Source organism: Rana temporaria, chromosome 4, assembly GCF_905171775.1.
Source record: "Rana temporaria chromosome 4, aRanTem1.1, whole genome shotgun sequence".
Lineage (NCBI taxonomy): Eukaryota > Metazoa > Chordata > Amphibia > Anura > Ranidae > Rana > Rana temporaria.
Window position 1 is genome coordinate 65052364 of NC_053492.1, and position 19740 is coordinate 65072103.

At 48.2% G+C, this 19740-nt stretch overlaps 1 protein-coding gene across 1 annotated transcript in view; it reads left to right on the forward strand.

Moving 5' to 3' along the window:
* Positions 1-19502, forward strand: part of TP53I3 (tumor protein p53 inducible protein 3) — a 31186-nt gene extending 11684 nt beyond the window's left edge. The window contains exons 4-6 of the mRNA XM_040348506.1: positions 5741-5953; positions 13704-13900; positions 19099-19502. Of these exons, the coding sequence (XP_040204440.1) occupies positions 5741-5953; positions 13704-13900; positions 19099-19281 (593 nt within the window). The 3' untranslated portion in view covers positions 19282-19502. The remainder of the gene's footprint in view (positions 1-5740; positions 5954-13703; positions 13901-19098) is intronic.
* The last annotated feature ends 238 nt before the right edge of the window (positions 19503-19740 follow it).

Sequence of the window (19740 nt, forward strand, 5' to 3'; positions counted from 1 at the left end):
TCCCCGGCCCTGAACTTACTCAAGCATCAAATGAGGGCGGATGTAGATCCTGAACCTCTCCGAATCCCACCGCCCAATTTTTTTCACCACGTCCGCAGCCAAACCGGCCCGGGCGGCCTCGGTAGCCGCCCCGATCCGGAACGAATGCGCCGAATAATCCTTCGGGTCATACCCTGCGTCTTTCAAACATCTCCGGAACACCGCCACGAACTGAAACTTTGACAATGCTGACCCATCTTGATGCATTAGGAAGGACCCTGCCGCCCCAGGACGCATGGATCGAAACGATTCCACCGCCCGCACTGGACAAATTGCCGCTCCCGGAACCCTGAACAACTGTAGCCGCATTCCTTTCCCCCTTTGGTCCGTCTTAGACCTACGCACCCAGATTCCTAGACTTCCCCCGGATAGTTCCACATCTTGAATCAGCAAACCACCCTGCACCCCTCGCGAGGAACTGACCAGTTCACTCACCCTCAATGCTCCGAAAAAGGCCAGTGCAAAAGCTGCCTTGAAAAGTGCACACTCGTATGCCGTTGAACACACCGCCGATAAACGCAGAAAAAGGTTCTGAAGCATCCCAAACGACACCGGCCAGCGGCAATCGGCCGCCTTCCTGCCCTTCCTATACCCTTTCACCGTCTGCCTCACCCAAAATTCCTTTGTGCAATCCGTCACCCCGTGCCACTTAAAGAAAAACGTCAAGCCTGCCAACACCCGATCGATCGCTGACACCGACACCCCCTGCTCCATCTTCAACGTGAGAAAATAGAGGACAGCGATGCCTGCCTCTTGCCCCACCGGGGAGATACCCAGTCCTAACGCCAGCTCCACCCATTCTCGCCATACCTTGGAGTAGGCCGACCATGTCGCCTTGCTCACCGACCGCTGGATCCACCCTGCTGCGCTGTGAAAACAATGTCCCACATCCAGGCGGGACAGGGGACTCCGTGTTGCTCCGCTGCTGGTGCCAACTCCCGGAACCTGTCCCACTGAAAACGAGACAAAGCGTCAGCCAAGGTGTTCTCGACCCCCGGTAGGTGTACAGCATACATGTAGAAATTCAAGTGCAAGCAACGTAGCACCAAATGGCGCAGCAAACAAATCACCGGCGGGGATCCCGCCGACATACGATTCACTACCTGCACCACCCCCAGGTTATCGCAATTGAAGCGTACCTTCGAATTCCGCAGCGTCTCACCCCACAGTTCCAGTGCCACCACAATCGGGAACAGCTCTAGGAGCACCAGATTCTTCAAGAATCCCGCCTCCTGCCACTGCCTCGGCCACGCCTCAGCGCTCCACCTGCCTTGACAAAATGCTCCATACCCTGTCGAGCCAGCAGCGTCCGTAAACAACTCCAAGTCGAAGTTGCTCACAGGCCCGGACATCCACAACGTACGGCCATTAAAGGAACTCAGAAACTCCTGCCAGACCCTCAAGTCGGCTCTGTGCTCCCCCGTAAGGGTAACAAAGTGCTTGGGCTTCCGCACGCCAGCTGTCGCTCCCGCCAACCGGCGGCAAAACACCCTCCCCATGGGCATAATTCTGCAGGCGAAGTTCAACTTACCCAGCAGCGACTGCATACTGCGCAGCTGAATCTTCCGTAGCCCAATGGTCCCTCGCACTTCCGCCTTCAACGCCTCCAGCTTGTCCTCCGGTAATCGGCACTCCATCTTCATCGAATCCAGCACGATACCCAAGAAGACAATGGAGGTAGTGGGGCCCTCCGTCTTCCCCGGCGCCAGTGGAACCCCGAACCGATCAGCCACATACTGCAGCGTGCCCAACAGTACCGCGCACGTGTTCGCCCCGGGCTGGCCAATGCACAAGAAGTCATCCAGGTAATGAATGACGGAGCTGAGCCCTGATACGTCTCGCACAACCCACTCCAGAAAGGAGCTAAACGTCTCGAACAGCGCGCAAGAGATGGAACAACCCATGGGCAAACAACGATCCACATAGTATGCCCCATCCCAGCTGCATCCCAATAGCCGAAAGCTGTCCGGGTGAACCGGCAATAACCGAAAAGCCGATTCCACATCGGCCTTCGCCATGAGAGCACCCCGGCCGCACTTGCGCACCCACGAGACCGCTGCGTCAAATGACGTATAAGACACCGTGCAATCCTCCGGCGCAATGGCGTCATTGACCGAGCCGCCTTTTGGGAAAGATAAATGGTGTATCAACCGGAACTTGCCCGGTTCCTTCTTGGGGACCACCCCCAGCGGGGACACGACCAAGTCATCAACCGGAGCCGTCGCAAACGGCCCGGCCATCCTACCCAAACGCACTTCTTTGGTGAGTTTCTCCGAAACCACCGCAGAATGCAGCACCGCCGATCTCAAATTACTCGCTTCCGGGGGGACAACTGAAAGAGAACATGGTATCCTAAAACCGCTGGCAAAGCCCTCCTCCAGCAACTTTGCCGCGCGCCTGTCGGGGTATCTATTGAGGAAGGGAAGCATCCTTGCCACCCGCACCGGAGTCACCCCCTTTTCCCCCAGACTCGCCGGGACGACCTTTGTTCCGCTTAAAGCATTTTGCCAACGCGTGGGTGCCTCCGCACCCTGAACACGTGTGCTTAAATCGGCAGTTTGTGCCGTATTTGCACGTCCCTTCATTAAATTGCCAACAATAGCCCCATCTCTTTTCGGCCGCTAGTCCTGAGGCAGAAGCACCCCCGACCCCTCCCTGAAAAAACTGTTGTGGAGCCCGCGCCGCTGTCATCAAGGTCATCCACAGGTTGATGTCCTTCTGGTTCCAGCGCAGTGTCGGTCGGAAAGACATCCGTTGACGGAATTGTTCATCATACTGCAACCACGCCGTCCCGCCATACGTCTGGTGCGCCGATCGGATAGCCTCCTGGTATATAAATAAACCCGAACAGTGCTCAGGCGCTTTCTCCCCCACCACGCATGCCAGGATCAAACGCTTGGAGCCAATTGGTAAACGTACGGGGTATCAGACGATACCGCCGTCGCTCCTCGTCCTCCTTTTTGTTCAATTCGGGCTTCACCCGGGTTAGATTAAATTTCTCGAGGGGAAGTAACGTGAAAATCTCCACGTACTCCCCCTTCCAAATTTTTTCCCTAACTTCCGGCTTCAGATGAGCCCCCAACGTCGCCTCAAAGCAAGTGTACATTTCGCTCTGCGCGGCATCTGCTAACCTGACGACCTCCCTCTTATCACTTGCCGCCTCCGGCGCAACCACCTGCGCCACCGACACACTCGCAACCGCCGCTCCGCTCGCCGACGCCGCCCCCGCGCTCGAGCCCTCCTGCACCACCGGGCCTGCTGCCTGAACCCCTTCCGTCTGACCCGACCCCCCCCCCCCCCCCCAGCGGGGACCATGCCACCGCTGGAGAGGGCGTGCTGCCAGCCCCTGGTTCGAACCTCTTAACCAAGTCCCGCAACCCGGCCCAGAGCTCCTGAGCCTCACCCCCTGACAGTGCCCCGCCCGTGGCAACCCCCCTCGTCTCCTGAGACCTGTCTTTCCCAGAGCCCCCCCCAGCACCACTCTGCACTAACAAATCCTGCAATAAATTACAAACTGAAGTAGATTGTGACTTACCAGGCCGCCTTGGACTAGGTCCACGCGCCGCCGGAATGGACTCCACCGCTGCTCGTTGTCCCGGACCCTCGTCACTCTCAGACCCGGACAGCTCCCCCTCGGACCGGTCCTCACTCCGCGCTGGCGAAAAGTCTCTCTGCCGGTCCCCGTCTTGTCGTGACGCAGCTGCAGACGGCCTGTGTTGCGCTGAACTCCGACCCCTCTGTCCCGGAACACCAGACCCGCTCGCGACCTCCGCAGATGGGCTCCGTGAGCGCCCGCTGGCCCGGGCCTCCGCTCCCCGACCACGTCCCTCACTCCTCGCCGCCCCCATACTCCGCTCCGAACTCCCTCCACTCGCTGCCGGGCCCCTGGCCGCCGTGGGAGATTGGCCCCGGGCCCGCTGGCTGGACTCCACCCGCTGGGTCGCATGACTGCCACGACCGTCCCCTGCAGTCCCGACCGCGCTGTCCAGGCATCTCCGTCGAGCTGGTGGTGAGGGCCCAGGCGGGCTGTCTGACCCCCCCCCACTGCGGCGCAACGTCCGCGACGCGGATTCCTCCCAGCCCCCCCCGAGGGCCCAGCTGTAGACCGCTGCGGGGATGGAGCTGGAGGGCCCCTGGCGGGTTTCCGTGTATGCCGGTCTGTGCCTGGGGAAGGCCCCGGACTGTACCGCTCCGGCGGTTTTGACCGCCGAGCGCGCGCTGTTTTACCCCCCTCAGCGTTCGCCGCGGTCGGCGCCTCCAACGCTGCAGCCACCTGTTCTCTGACCCAATCGGCCCCCTCTGTGGCTGCCGCCGCGCGTAACTGCGCAATTAGCTCCGCAACCGCCGCCATGTTTAGAGGAGCTGAAGCTTTCCCTCTGCTGTAAAATGGAGGAGTGACCCACGTCACTTCCTCCTCGTCTATCCTTCTGCCGACCACGCCCCCTCTGCCCGGCCAGCCCATCCCCTACTTCCCCCTGACCAATCTGCACTAACGGTCCCACCCTGTCATGCGGCCCTTCCCCCACTGCGTTGCTCCGTGCCTTTCTTTCTGCTCTCTTTACAGCCTGGCTATGCAACGCTCTATTCTCTTTGCTGAAAACCGTGCACCCGGTTGGGTGGTTCTCCAAATTGGGCATTGTTGTGAACTGCCACTGCATTACTTCAATACAAGTTCTCTATTGCACCCGACTATGTGAATTATTGCCACCACACCGCACCCACCTACACACATATCAGGAAGAAAAGCTGTCCAATGGGAGTTAGATAAATAACGGGCTTCCAGATAATCGGTAGACACTAAAGGAAGAGCTCATTTAAAAAAACATCAAAGAAACTTGCCCAGATAAGATGAATAGTTACAGTATACAGTGGGGTAGATTCAGCAAGCAATTACGCCTGCGTATCCATAGATACGCAGCGTAATTGCTAAGTAGCGCCGGTGTATCAACTTTCTGTATTCAGAAAGCTTGATACGCCGACTGTAGCCTAAGATACCACTGGCATAAGGCTCTTATGCCGTCGTATCTTAGGGTGCATTCTCACGCTGGCCGCTAGGTGGCGCACCCGTAGTTGTCAGCGTAGAGTATGCAAATTGCATACTAACGCCGATTCGCCGTAAGGCTGCTCCTGCTATTAGGAGGCGCAGCCAATGGTAAGTATGGACGTCGTTCCCGCGTCGCGATTTTCAAAATCTGCGTCGTTTGCGTAACTCATTCGTGAATGGCGCTGGACGCCATTTACGTTCACGTCAAAGCCAATGTCCTTGCGACATCATTTACCGCAATGCACGTCGGGAAATTTTCCCGACGGAGCATGCGCAGTACGTTCGGCACGGGAACGCGCCTAATTTAAATGATCCACGCCCCCTACGGGATCATTTAAATTACGCGCGCTTACGCCGGCCCCTTTTACGAAACGCCGCCGCAAATTACGGAGCAAATGCTTCGAGAATGAAGCGTAGCTCAAGTAATTTACGGAGGCGTAGCGTAAAAACGGTACACTGCGCCGCCGTACCAGTGCGCGCCCCTACCTGAATATGGGGCAGTGTATGTAATGATTAATTTAACAGTAATGATTAATTTACATCATAATTGTTATTGTTTTTTTGGGGTTTTTTTTACCATAAAGTGTAACGCTTTTTAAGTAATGGAGTGGCTCTTTATCTGCCTGTTTTATTTTGTGATTTTTTTTATGTTTAAAGGGAAGGTCCAGAAAGGTGAGACAGTGTTGATCCACGCAGGAGCTAGTGGCGTTGGCACTGCTGCCATCCAGCTGTGCCGTTTTGCTGGAGTTGTACCCATTGTGACGGCTGGTTCGGCTGAAAAACTTGAGTTTGCCAAGAAACTTGGAGCTGCTTCTGGATTCAACTACAGAGAGGAGGACTTTGGCACTAAATGTCTGGAGGCCACAAACAGTAAGTTCAGTGTAACGGCTTGATATACACAGTGAGGTTAATCACTAACACACAGTGCAAGGGTACTAATAAACCAAAGGTCTCATATATGTAAGGATACATATGTAATGCACAGGAAACGGAGTGGAATTCTCCACAGAACCAGATCAGAGGATTGCTTTTGTTGTATTCATTAACCTCCGTACAACCGCAGTATACATGTTTGCAGCAGCAGCGTGGGTGCCATGGTGGTTAATGTCCACCCTCTGCATTGACAGGAATGGGGAGGAGACCTCTAAGCAAAAGAAAAAATACAGCAGAGAATATCAGGCCCTGTGTAGATCAGTGTAAATCTCAGAACTGGATGGCCAAAAAAAAAAAAATCATTTGGAAAGTAATCAGCCCCCTTTATATGTATTTAAAGTGATTGTAAACGATCACCTTGTAAATAAGCCTATTTAGTTTAACCACTTAAGGACCTGACCAATATGCTGCTAAATGACCCAAGGGGTTTTTACAATTCGGCACTGCGTCGCTTTAAACGACAATTGCGCCGTTCGTGCGACGTGGCTCCCAAACAAAATTGGCGTCCTTTTTTCCCCACAAATAGAGCTTTCTTTTGGTGGTATTTGATCACCTCTGCGGTTTTTATTTTTTGCCCTATAAACAAAAATAGAGCAACAATTTTGAAAAAAATGCAATATTTTTTACTTTTTGCTATGATAAATATCCCCCAAAAACATATATAAAAATTTTTTTTTTCCTCAGTTTAGGCAGATACGTATTCTTCTACCTATTTTTGGTAAAAAAAATCGCAATAAGCGTTTATCGATTTGGTTTGCGCAAAATTTATAGCGTTTACAAAATAGGGGATAGTTTATTTTTTTTACTACTAATGGCAGTGATTTTTTTCGTGACTGCGACATTATGGCGGACACTTCGGACAATTTTGACACATTTTTGGGACAATTGTCATTTTCACAGCAAAAAATGCATTTAAATTGCATTGTTTATTGTGAAAATGACAGTTGCAGTTTGGGAGTTAACCACAGGGGGCGCTGAACGTGCTAGGCTTCACCTAGTGTGTGTTTACAACAGTAGGGGGGTGTGGCTGTAGGACTGACGTCATCGATTGTGTCTCCCTATAAAAGGCATCACTCGATCGATGCAGCCGCCACAGTGAAGCACGGGGAAGCCGTGTTTACATACGGCTCTCCCCGTTCTTCAGCTCCGGGGAGCGATCGCGAGGGGGCGGCTAGAAACGAATAGCCGCGCCCTCGTCCCGGATCGCTCCTGAAGCCACGGGAACCGCCGCATGTATGGGGGGGGGGTCCCGATCGGACCCACGTCTAGGCAGGGACGTACAGGTACGCCAATGTGCCTGTCCGTGCCATTCTGCCGACGTAAATGTACATGCGGCGGTCCGGAAGTGGTTAACCACCTCAATACTGGGCACTTTCACCCCCTTCCTGCCCAAGCCATTTTTCAGCTTTCAGCGCTGTCACATTTTGAATGACAGTTGCGCGGTCATGCAACACTGTACCCAAATTCAATTTTTAATTATTTTTTCCCCACAAATAGAGCTTTCTTTTGGTGGTATTTGATCACCTCTGCGGTTTTTTATTTATTTGCGCTATAAACAAAAGAAGAGCGACAATTTAAAAAAAAAAAGCAATATTTTTTACTTTTTGCTATAATAAATATCCCCAAAAATATATAAAAAACACATTTTTTTTCCCTCAGTTTTGGCCAATACGTATTCTTCTACATATTTTTGGTCTGGGCAAAAGTTATAGCAGCTTCAAAATAGGAGATAGATTTATAGCATTTTTTACATTTTTTTTTTTTTTTTTTACTAGTAATGGCGGGGATCTCCGATTTTTATCGTGACTGTGACATTGCGGCGAACACATCGGACACTTTTGACACTATTTTGGGACCATTCACATTTATACAGCGAACAGTGCTATAAATATGCACTGATTACTCTGTAAATGTGATTGGCAGGGAAGGGGTTAACACTAGGGGGCGATCATGGGGTTAAATGTGTACCCTAGTGAGTGATGCTAACTGTAGGGGGAGGGGACTGACTGGGGGAGGGACGCACCATCAGTCTCCTCTCCCTGACAGGATGTGGATCTCTGTATTTACACACAGAGATCCACGGTCCTGCTCAGTTACTGGGCAATTGCGGGTGCCCGCCGGACATTGCGGCTGCCAGGCAACGCGCATCGGGTTCCCACTGACGCGGCGGAGTGTGCACGGGCACTCCGCCTTGTGGCTCGGGAAGGCGAGGAAGTCATATGTTGGCCTCCCAGAACGAGAGGCTTATTGTCCCTCCGTCATTTGACGGCGGGCGGTAGCCTAGTGGTTAAAATAGAAATGAAAGGCAAAACATCTTTGTATAGATCTAAAAATAAAAAAAACATTATAAATACATTTTTTTTGTTTTTGTTTGTTTTTTTTATAAGTGATTACATTCCCTCAGTTCTCAGCTGCATAAGAGCTGGGGGTGGAGGAAAAGCAGCAGCATACTGAGCCTTCCAATGATTGGCTGTGCAGTGGGGGTATGTCAGGACAAGTCTGATCATTGGAGCAGGCTGTGTTCCCAGCATAGCTAGAGAACTGACCACGCTCTCCTCTCCTGCTTAGAGTGGCCAGTTCTTAATAAGAAAGCTGAGGGACTAGCAGGAACACCAGGGATTTCACACAAAGGAAGTAATACAAAGAGAACAGGATACTTTCTAATATAAGTACATGGTATAGCAGACATATATCAGAAATATGAAGTGTTTGGCGTAACAATCGCTTTAAGTAATATGAGGAGTAGTGAAAACAAGGTTGATCATTTTGTTGCCATATTTTCAGTTCACATTTAGAAGAAAGATGCTAAATGGCTTTTCTAGTAGTGCATTTTCTGCTAGAAGGGCAAACGCTCCTGCCACGTTATGTTGCAAAAATAATGGCCCAGATTCTCAAAGGGCTTACGACGGCGCAACGCAATGTACGCCATTGTAAGTCCTAATCTGGGCCGTCGTATCTATGCGACTGATTCTTAGAATCAGTTACGCATAGATATCCATTAGATCCGACAGGCGTAAGGCTCTTACGCTGTCGGATCTTTAATGCAATTTTATTTTTTGCCGCTAGGTGTCGCCTCCGTCGTTTTCCCTGTCGAGTATGCAAATTAGCAAAATACGCGAATTCCCGAACGGACGCGCGGTCGACGCAGTGAAGTTACGAGGTTTACGTTAGATTTGCGACACATAAAGTTGTCCCTGCTATATGAGGGGCAACCAATGTTAAGTATGGTTGTCGTTCCCGCGTCGAAATTAAAAAATTTACGTTGTTTGCATAAGTCGTCCGTGAATGGGGCTGGACGCCATTTACGTTCACGTCGAAACCAATGACGTCCTTGCGACGTCATTTAGCGCAATGCACGTCGGGAAATTTTAGGGACGGCGCATCTGCAGTACGTTTGGCGCGGGAACGCGCCTAATTTAAATGCTCTACGTCCCCTACCCGGCTCATTTGAATTAGGCGGGCGTGCGCCGGGGGATTTGCGCTACGCCGCCGCCGCAACTTTACAGGCAAGTTCTTTGTGAATAAAGCACTTGCCTGTAAAACTTGTGGCGGCCTGGTTCAATCAGGGTCCTTCACATCATGGGACTGCTTTGAGTTGGCCCTCAATACCTAGCTGGACTTTAAAAAAAATAATAATGCGCAGTTAAACTTTGTTTTCCTTATATGTACCAATGCTGTTGCTATATTTTGTATTCCTTTTCAATCTTGGAAAGAAAAACTTAATAAAAAACGATTGAAACAGAAATCTGTCTGGTTCAGCAGGGACCAGCCTAGTTCTGATCAGTGAGGGCCAGATTCTTGTAGATCGCCGCATCTTTGCGGCGGCGTAACGTATCTCATTTACGTTACGCCGCCGCAAGTTTTACGGGCAAGTACTTGATTCACAAAGCATTTGCCTGTAAAGTTGCGGCTGCGTAGCGTAAATCCTCCGGCGCAAGCCCGCCTAATTCAAATGATCCGGCTAGAGGGCGTGGATTATTTAAATTAGGCGCATTCCCGCGCCGAACGTACTGCGCATGCGCAGTCCCTAAAATTTCCCGACGTGCATTGCGCTAAATGACGTCGCAAAGACGTCATTGGTTTCGACATTAACGTAAATGGCGTCCAGCGCCATTCACGGACGACTTACGCAAACGACGTAAATTTTCTAATTTCGACGCGGGAACGACGGCCATACTTAACATTGACTGCGCCTCATATACCCAGGGGCAACTTTACGCGTCGCAAATCTTACGTAAACGTCGTAACTTCACTGCGTCGGTCGGACGTACGTTCGGGAATTCGCGTATTTTGCTAATTTGCATACTCGATCGGGAAAACAACGTCGGCGACACTTAGCGGCGAAAAAAAAATTGCATTTAAGATCCAACAGCGTAAGAGCCTTACGCCTGTCGGATCTAATGCTTATCTATGCGGAACTGATTCTATGAATCAGGCGCATACATACGACGGGCAGACTCAGAGAATAATAATAATAATAATAATAATAATAATATTTTTTTTCCCTTTAAATGTGTATAGCCAGCTTTAGTCAATATTTTACATTCTGGAGCCTAGTAAACACATTTATATTATTAACTGTTTAAGTGAGGGCTCGACAAATCCCGGTCGCCATGGCGACTAGAAATAGTGTCCTGGCGACTTGGCTTGTAAGGTGGGCAAAAAAAAAATATATATTTTTTTTTTTTTTTGTGAGCTGGCGCCATCTGATGGTGAGCCGTTGGTATTACAAGTTATTACCACCAGATGTGTGAGCTGGCGCCATCTGGTGGTGGCCGTTGGTATTACAAGTTAAGCATTACAAGTTAAACAGCAATTCTAATGTAATTTTTCACTATTTTTCACTATTTTCACTGCCACCTTCTTCCCTCTAATTAGAACCCCCAAACATTATATATATTTTTTATCCCAACACCCTAGAGAATAAAATGGCGATCGTTGCAATACTTTCTGTCACGCCGTATTTGCGCAGCGGTCTTACAAGCGCAGTTTCTTGGGAAAAAATTACACTTTTTTTTTAATAAAAAAATAAGACAACAGTAAAGTTATCCCCATTTTTTTTTTTAATATTATGAAAGATAATGTTACGCCAAATAAATTCATACCCAACATGTCACGCTTCAAAATTGCGTCCGCTCGTGGAATGCCGACAAACTTTTACCCTTTAAAATCTTCATAGGCGACGTTTAAAAAAATCTACAGGTTGCATGTTTTGAGTTACAGAGGAGGTCTAGGGCTAGAATTATTGCTCTCGCTCTACCAATCGCGGCGATACCTCACATGTGTGGTTTGAACACCGTTTACATATGTGGGCGCTGCTCACGTATGTGTTCGCTTCTGTGCGCAAGCTCGTTGGGACAGGGCGCGTTTTCTGGCTCCTAACTTTTTTAGCTGGCTCCTAGATTCCAAGCAAATTTGTCAAACCCTGGTTTAAGTGTTATATAAGTGCATCAGATCTGATGTGGGGGTTTGAGTCACTGTATGCGGTTTGTCACTCAATTTCCTTTGCATTCAACACACCTGCCATATATAATACCAGTTTACACAATACAGGGATGCCTTACGTGCTCTGGACGCTGTCAACTCCTTAATGTTCTGGTAAATCAAGGAGGTGAGTCCTGTTCCTTCCTAGAATTTCCCTCATGTGTTTTACAAATTAAAGTCTTTAGAGTGTTATTATCAATTCTTTTGCGCTGTTTGTTTTGGCGTCCGGCAGGCTGAACAAACCTTGTGAGTCAGATGTCCACCATGTTATGTTCAGTTATCAAAGGGAGTGCCAGTTATCATTAATACTTTGGTAAACATGCTGTATGAATATGGTAAGACTTCTTGTTTGAACCTGTACTTGTGATCTAACAAAGAGGGGAAATTAGCAAATCTCCTTCTACATCGTTTCATGTTTTCCATCCATTGCAGCTGAACCCTAACAACCTATTCATGTGCTGTATTTATTGCTTTCTAAAGTGAACCTGCCATGGTGAGGTCCACTCTAATTCATCTCAAAGGTACTGGTCCAAATCATTTGGTGGAGGGGGGATTATGCTGTGGGGTTGTTTTTCAGGGGTTGGGCTTGGCCCCTTAGTTCCAGTGAAGGGAACTTGATTTTGAATTTGATGGTCCCAACTTTGTGGGAGCAGTTTGGGGATGGCCCCTTCCTGTTCAAACATGACCAGTGCACAAAGCAAGGTCCATACATACATGAACGAGCAAGTTTAGGGTGGAGGAACTTGACTGACCTGCACAGTCCTGAGGTCTCAGTTTGAGGTCAGGACTGTGCAGGTCAGTCAAGTTCCTCCACCCTAAACTTGCTTGTTCATGTATTTATGGACCTTGCTTTGTGCACTGGTCATGTTTGAACAGGAAGGGGCCATCCCCAAACTGCTCCCACAAAGTTGGGACCATCAAATTCAAAATCAAGTTCCCTTCACTGGAACTAAGGGGCCAAGCCCAACCCCTGAAAAACAACCCCACAGCATAATCCCCCCTCCACCAAATGATTTGGACCAGTACTCAAAGCAAGGTCCATAATGACATGGATGAGCAAGTTTGGGGTGGAGGAACCTGACTATGTTCCCCATACCCCCCCCCCCCAAACCTTTCCTACATGCTCTGATAAGGGTCTGGTATGGATTTTGGAGGGGGACCTCATGACTTTTATTTGCTTTGTTTTTGGTGTGTGGTGTCCCCAAAATTCATATCAGACCAGAAGGACTTGGTATGGATTGGGGGTGGACTTCATGCCATTATTATTATTATTAATAATAATAAATATATTTTTCAGCTCTTTTGCTTATATTCTGACAGCAGGAGTGGGTCATAGTTGTTAGGACGCTGGCAAGTGCTGGCTCTTAGTAACCAATGCAAAAATGTACTGTTTTGTATCCATCTAGGTCCCCTTACGTTTTTTTTTAAGCGGGAAAAAAATGGAGACTTGTTACATTTTAAAAAAAGGACCTGAACGGACGCAAATGTAAACAGATGATCATCCGTTTGCCCATAGGAATGCATTGCTGTCCATTTTTCAGGCGTCAACGGATGGATGAAAAATGGATAGATAGAGTTTAGGATCCTGAGGATGCTAGGTGGCTTTTGGTTGACTTAAAGCGGAGGTTCGCCCATAGCGAACACATTTTCCCCTTAGCTTCATGCTCGTTTTGTCTAGGGGAATCGGCTATTTGTTTTAAAATATGATCCGTACTTACCCGTTTACGAGATGCATCTTCTCCGCCGCTTCCGGGTATGGGCTGCGGGACTGGGCGTTCCTTCTTGATTGACAGTTACGAGTGACGCGATGGATGCGACCGTCGGAAGCCTCTCGGAAGACTGTCAATCAAGAAGGAATGCCCGCTCCCGAAGACCCATACCCGGAAGCGACGGAGAAGATGCATCTCAAACAGGTAAGTACAGCTCATATTTTAAAACAAATAGCCGATTCCCCTAGACAAAACAAGCATGAAGCTAAGGGGAAAAGAGAAAAAAAAAAACGAATTGGGTGAACTCCCGCTTTAATGGACATGTTTCTTTTTTAACCTGACTATCTATGAATAAACATTGTCCTCCTCAGTTGTTTGAGTTAGGTGATGTCATGGGGCAAACAAAGACTGACTGTCATCGATATAACTGCTTCATTATTTTTGTTCTGGGACAGATTCCGTTTCCATCATAACTTCCACATTCTCTTCTGCAGATGTTGGTGTTGATATTATATTAGACTGTGTGGGGGCGACACACTGGGAAAAGAATCTACAGTGCCTGAACACTGACGGCCGCTGGGTTGTCTATGGGTTGATGGGTTCTGGTGAGATCCATGGAGATTTCCTGACCACGTTACTGAGGAAAAGAGGAAACCTTCTGGCCAGTACACTGAGATCCCGCTCAAGCAAGGTAAGTGAACACATTTTGGGGATGATGTGACGTACACTCTCTCTTCTTAATAGAACTATTGATTTACAGTATGTTCTCTTTAACCACTTCCCAACGGCCGTACGACTATATACGGCCTCAGGGTGGTTCTACTTCTCTGGGGCGCCGTCTTTTTACGGCCGCCCCTTTCCGCATTCCCCGCGCGCGGTCCCGAGCACGCAGCGGGGAACTTCTGTGATGGCCGTGTCCCTTGGACACAGCCAATCACAGATCGCCGCGAACAGCCAATCGGAGTGGCCGTTTGTTAGGCGATCTGTGCAGCCAATGAGAGATGATCTCATATGTAAACATATGAGATCATTTCTCATTGCCGGCTCTCACAGACAGCGGTGCTGTCAGGGAGAGAGGAGACGGATCTGTGTCTCTTGTACATAGGGACACAGATCGGTCACCCCCCTTCCCCCCACAGTTAGAACACTATATAGGGTACACATTTAACCCCTTCCTCACCCCCTAGTGTTAACCCCTTCCCTGCCAGTCACATTTATACAGTAATTAGTGCATATTTATAGCACTGATCGCAGTATAAATGTGAATGGTGCCAAAAATGTGTCAAAAGTGTCCGATGTGTCCGCCATAATGTCGCAGTCGCAATAAAAATCGCAGATCGCCGCCATTACTAGTAAAAAAAATAATAATAATTCTGTCCCTTATTTTGTAGTCGCTATAACTTTTGCGCAAACCAGTCGCTTATTGCGAGCTTTTTACCACAGCACAGTGTAAATGGGCTGTATAATTCTCAGAGACATCTAAAAATGTACAATGCAAGCTGAATTAACATGAAAGCAAACTGCCATCAACACAAGCCTAGAGCTCATTGACACACATCTAAGGCCATGTTCACATCTTAGCAGGGGTGCCTGGTGTTATATTTTTTGGCGGCAAAAATCCACTGGGGCTGGGCCCATGGATTGGGGGGGTGCCCCTGCGCCATGTATGGACAGCCTGCCACTGCATCTTATGCCGCGTACACACGATCGGAAAATCCAACAAGAAAAACTTGGATTTTTTTTTCAACTGAATCTTGGCTCAAACTTGTGTTGCATACACACGGTCACACCAAATTCCGACCGTCAAGAACGCGGTGATGTACAACACTAAAACAAGCCGAGAAAAATGAAGTTCAATGATTCCGAGCATGTGTCGAATTGATTCAGAGCATGCATGTTTTTTTGTGCATTGGAATTGCATACAGACGATCGGAATTTCCTCCAAGAATTTTTCTTGATGGAAAATTTGTGAACCAGCTCTCAAATTTTTCTTGGCGGAAACCTACACACTGACCATTTTCAAACCAAAAACTCACATGGGGTGTTTTTTTTTTGTCAGAATTTCCGATCGTGTGTACGCGGCATTAGTGTATCAGAGTTCCAGGCAGATTTGCACAATCTTTGCTGCAATTCCGAATTGCGCTAAAATCACTGGTAAATGTACGACACGTGTTTTGGGTGGCCTTCGTTTTTAATGGCACCCTAAAGTAAAAAGTTGGCCCCAAAAAAGGGTACAGGAGCCACTTTGGTGCATTTTTTGAAACAGACGGCAGCCCATTCAATTGAATGGTGTCACTTCCAAAACACGGTATAAAAACGCAACGCTTTGACATCATTAGATGTGAATGGAGACTTGAGGTTAATACTAGGAACAGAGACAACTCTCTCAGGCCCCGTACACACGACAGAGGAACTCGACGTGCTTGGCACGTCGAGTTCCTCGTCTCGTTTTGGGATGAAGCCGCCGAGGAGCTCGGCGGGCCGCCTTCTCCTATAGAACAACGCGGCCAACGAGAAAATAGAGAACATGTTCTCTATTTTCTCGTCGAGCTCCTCGGCGGCTCCATCGAGCCAAAACTGTACAGACGACAGAGATTCTCGGCAGAATCCGGGTTTTGACCGAGTTTCTCGGCGAATTCTGCCGAGAATCTCTGTCGTGTGTACGAGGCCTCACAGATCTCAGATTTTCTTGTGATATGGGGCCAGATTCACATAGAATTACGTTCCTCCTCGGCAGCATAACGTATGTGATTTACGTTACACGGCCACAGGTTTACAGCGTAAGTGCCTGATTCTCAGAACTCTTACCTGTAAACTTGCGGCGGTGTAACGTAAATGCGCTTGGTGCAAGCCCGCCCAATTCAAATGGGGCGGGCACCATTTAAATTAGGCGCGTTCCCGCGCCGAATGTACTGCGCATGCTCCGTCAGGTAAATTACCCGACGTGCATTGCGCTAAATGACGTCGCACGGACGTCATTTGTTTAGACATTAACGTAAATGGCGTCCAGCGCCATTCACGGACGACTTACGCAAACGACGTTGTTTTTTAAATTTCGACACGGGAACGACGGCCATACTTAACATGGCTTAGAACAACTAGGGCTCATCCCTAATTTTATGCGGCGTAACTTGACGGAAACGACGTAAAGTTAGATCGACGGGCAGCGCGGACGTTCGGGAATCGCCGTAACTATTCATTTGCATATTCTACGCCGACCGCAATGGCCTCGCCGCCTAGCGGCCGGCCTAGAATTGCATCCTTAAGATCCGACAGTGTAATTCAATTACACCTGTCGGATCTTAGGGCTAACTATGCGTAACTGATTCTATGAATCAGTCGCATAGTTAGGACGGCCCTAACACAGAGATACGACGGCGTATCAGGAGATACGCCGTCGTATTTCTTTTGTGAATCTGGCCCATAGTCTTTTAGTTAAAGTGTGTGTGTGTGTGTGTGTGTGTGTGTGTGTGTGTGTGTGTGTGTGTGTGTGTGTATATATATATATATATATATATATATATATATATATATATATATATATATATATATATATATATAGCGAAGGATTAGAATCCCTATCAGGGGGTTTTATTGTTGTCGGTCTCTGCTGGGTAGTTTCGTCCCTCTATTTGTCATGGTGACAAAGAAAAGAGGGTGAATGTATAATTCAAAACTTTAGAGTTGTCACCAGAACAGAAGGTGCAGGAAAATATTCCATTGGGGGACACCTGTTCCTAAATGGTGTAGAAGGTTTGCTCTCACTTCCTGTTTCATCTCCAGGACAGGAAGGGAAATCTCACCTTCTGGAAACAGATAGCAAAAAATTAACCAACAGGGTTTTTTTTGTTTTTTTAACCCTACTCATCCTACTCTATCCAAAACTAATTTTTTTTTTTTTTTTTTACATAAACTTTAAATAGTTCTCTGAAATCTGGTGTTGCGGAACCACCAGGAAATGCTGAGATATAGAACACTGGTGAGATAACATTGCTATGAAGGTTTCTTCTGTTGTTTCTATGAGAAGTGGAGAAATTCTAATTTTAGCTATAAAGCTATATCAAAACAGGATAGCGGTTTTGTAAAGAAAATGTCTTAGACTGGCATTTTGACACATAGAATTTTTTTAACACATAGAAAACCTTGGATTGCGAGCATAATTCGTTCCAGAAACATGCTTGTAATCCAAAGCACTTGTATATCAAAACAAATTTCCCCATAAGAAATAATGGAAACTCAAATGATTCGTTCCACAACCATTTATTCATAGGTCCTTCAGTTTATAGTACATATAAAAAGATTATAGCAATGTGATAGGTTGTATAAAATGTCCATCCACAAATGAAAGCCTCCACAAGGGGATTAGAAGCAAAATCCAACAGGAGCTACAGAGTATAAAAGAGAAGAGAGGCACCATTAAGTGTAGCAATATGTTGCTAAATGTTGTACCTTAAATGTAACCGTGGGCCAGATTCACGTAGAATCGCGGCAGCGTAACGTATCCTAGATACGTTACACCGCCGCAATTTTTAAATCGCAAGTGCCTGATTCACCAAGCACTTGCGATGAAAACTACGCCAGCGGCCTCCGGCGCAAGGCGTGCCAATTCAAATGGGCGTGTGCCATTTAAATTAGGCGCGCTCCCGCGCCGGACCTACTGCGCATGCTCCGTTTCTTAACTCCCGCCGTGCTTTGCGCGCCGTGACGTCATTTTTTTGAACGGCGACGCGCGTAGCGTACTTCCGGATTCCCGGACGGCTTACGCAAACGACGTTAAATTTTGAATTTCGACGCGGGAACGACGGCCATACTTTAGACAGCAATACACTTGCTGACTAAAGTTAGGGCACCAAAAAAAACGACTAACTTTGCGACGGGAAACTAGACTAGCGGCTACGTAGCGAACACGAAAAACCGTCGTGGATCCGCCGTAACTCCTAATTTGCATACCCGACGCTGGTTTATGACGCAAACTCCCCCCAGCGGCGGCCGCGGTACTGCATCCTAAGATCCGACAGTGTAAAACAATTACACATGTCGGATCTTATGGATATCTATGCGTAACTGATTCTATGAATCAGTCGCATAGATAGAAACAGAGATACAACGGCGTATCAGGAGAAACGCCGTCGTATCTCATTTGTGAATCTGGCCCCATATTACTACACTTAGGCCTTGTACACACGACCGGATCTGTCCGCTGATACTTATCCGCGGACCAGTTTCAGCGGACATGTTCGGTCGTGTGTACGGCCTATCGGACCGTTTTCCAGCGGACATTTGTCCAGCCGACCGTTTTCCAGCGGACAAAAATTTCTTGGCATGCTAAGAAACCTGTCCGCTGGAAACCTGTCCGTCGGACATGTTCGGTCGTCTGTACAGACTCACCGGACATGTCCACTCGGCCGCCATCCCTCGCATGCGTCAAAGTGATTTAACGCATGCGTGGAAGCATTGACCTTCCAGGGCCGCACACGTCGCCGCGTAATCGTCGCGGCCACGTCACCGCGGATTTCTGTCTGATGGTGTGTACAACCATCAGACAGAAATCTCCGGGCGGACATGTCCCCTGAAAACGGTCCGGCGGACCGATTTCAGCGGACAGTCCGTCCGTGTGTACGGGGCCTTAGAGGTGCCTCTTCATTTAATGAAGGAACAAAATTTAGCAACATATTGCTACACTTAGAGACGACTCTCTTCTCTTTTATACTCAGTTGTGACATGACGCTGCTCTTATATCAAGACATCGCTTGTATATCAAGTCAAATTTTATTAAAACATTTTGCTTGTCTTGCAAAACGCTCTCAAATCAAGTTGCTCGTAAACCAAGGTTTTACTGTAAACCATTTTACATATGAAGGTAACTGTGTTCTGTTGTGTTTGTTTCAGTACAAGGCAGAGCTGGTGAAGGCTTTTACGGAAGAAGTTCTCCCTAACTTTACAGCTGGCCATTCTATCCAGCTGCAGCCAATAGTAGACAGCGTGTTCCCCTTCGATCAGATTGCTGATGCACACCGCCGCATGGAAGCCAACAAGAACATGGGGAAAATCATTCTTCAGATCCCCGTGTGACACCAGGAGGGAAATATGTATAATAATCCACATTGTATACAATTGTCTATGTGAAGAAGTGTGACACTTCCATTGTCTTGTATGTGTTTAAACTGTAATGTAATGTTTGTATAATTGACATGAACATGTGATATAGTCTTTTGATATGAGCTTCTGCTCATTTACTAAACTCTGGCGCAACTGCTTTGCAAAGTGCACAGTCTATTTGCCTTTAGTAAATCAACCCCAGTGACTACCTGTCACAATATAAACTATGGGCCAGATTCACGTAGAATAGGCTTACTCTGCGGCGGCGGCGTAACGTATTACATTTACGTTACACCGCCGCAAGTTTTACGGGCAAGTGCTTGATTCACAAAGCACTTGCCTGTAAAGTTGCGGCGGCGTAGCGTAAATCCGCCCGGCGCAAGCCCGCCTAATTCAAATGGGGTGGGACCATTTAAATTAGGCGCGTTCCCG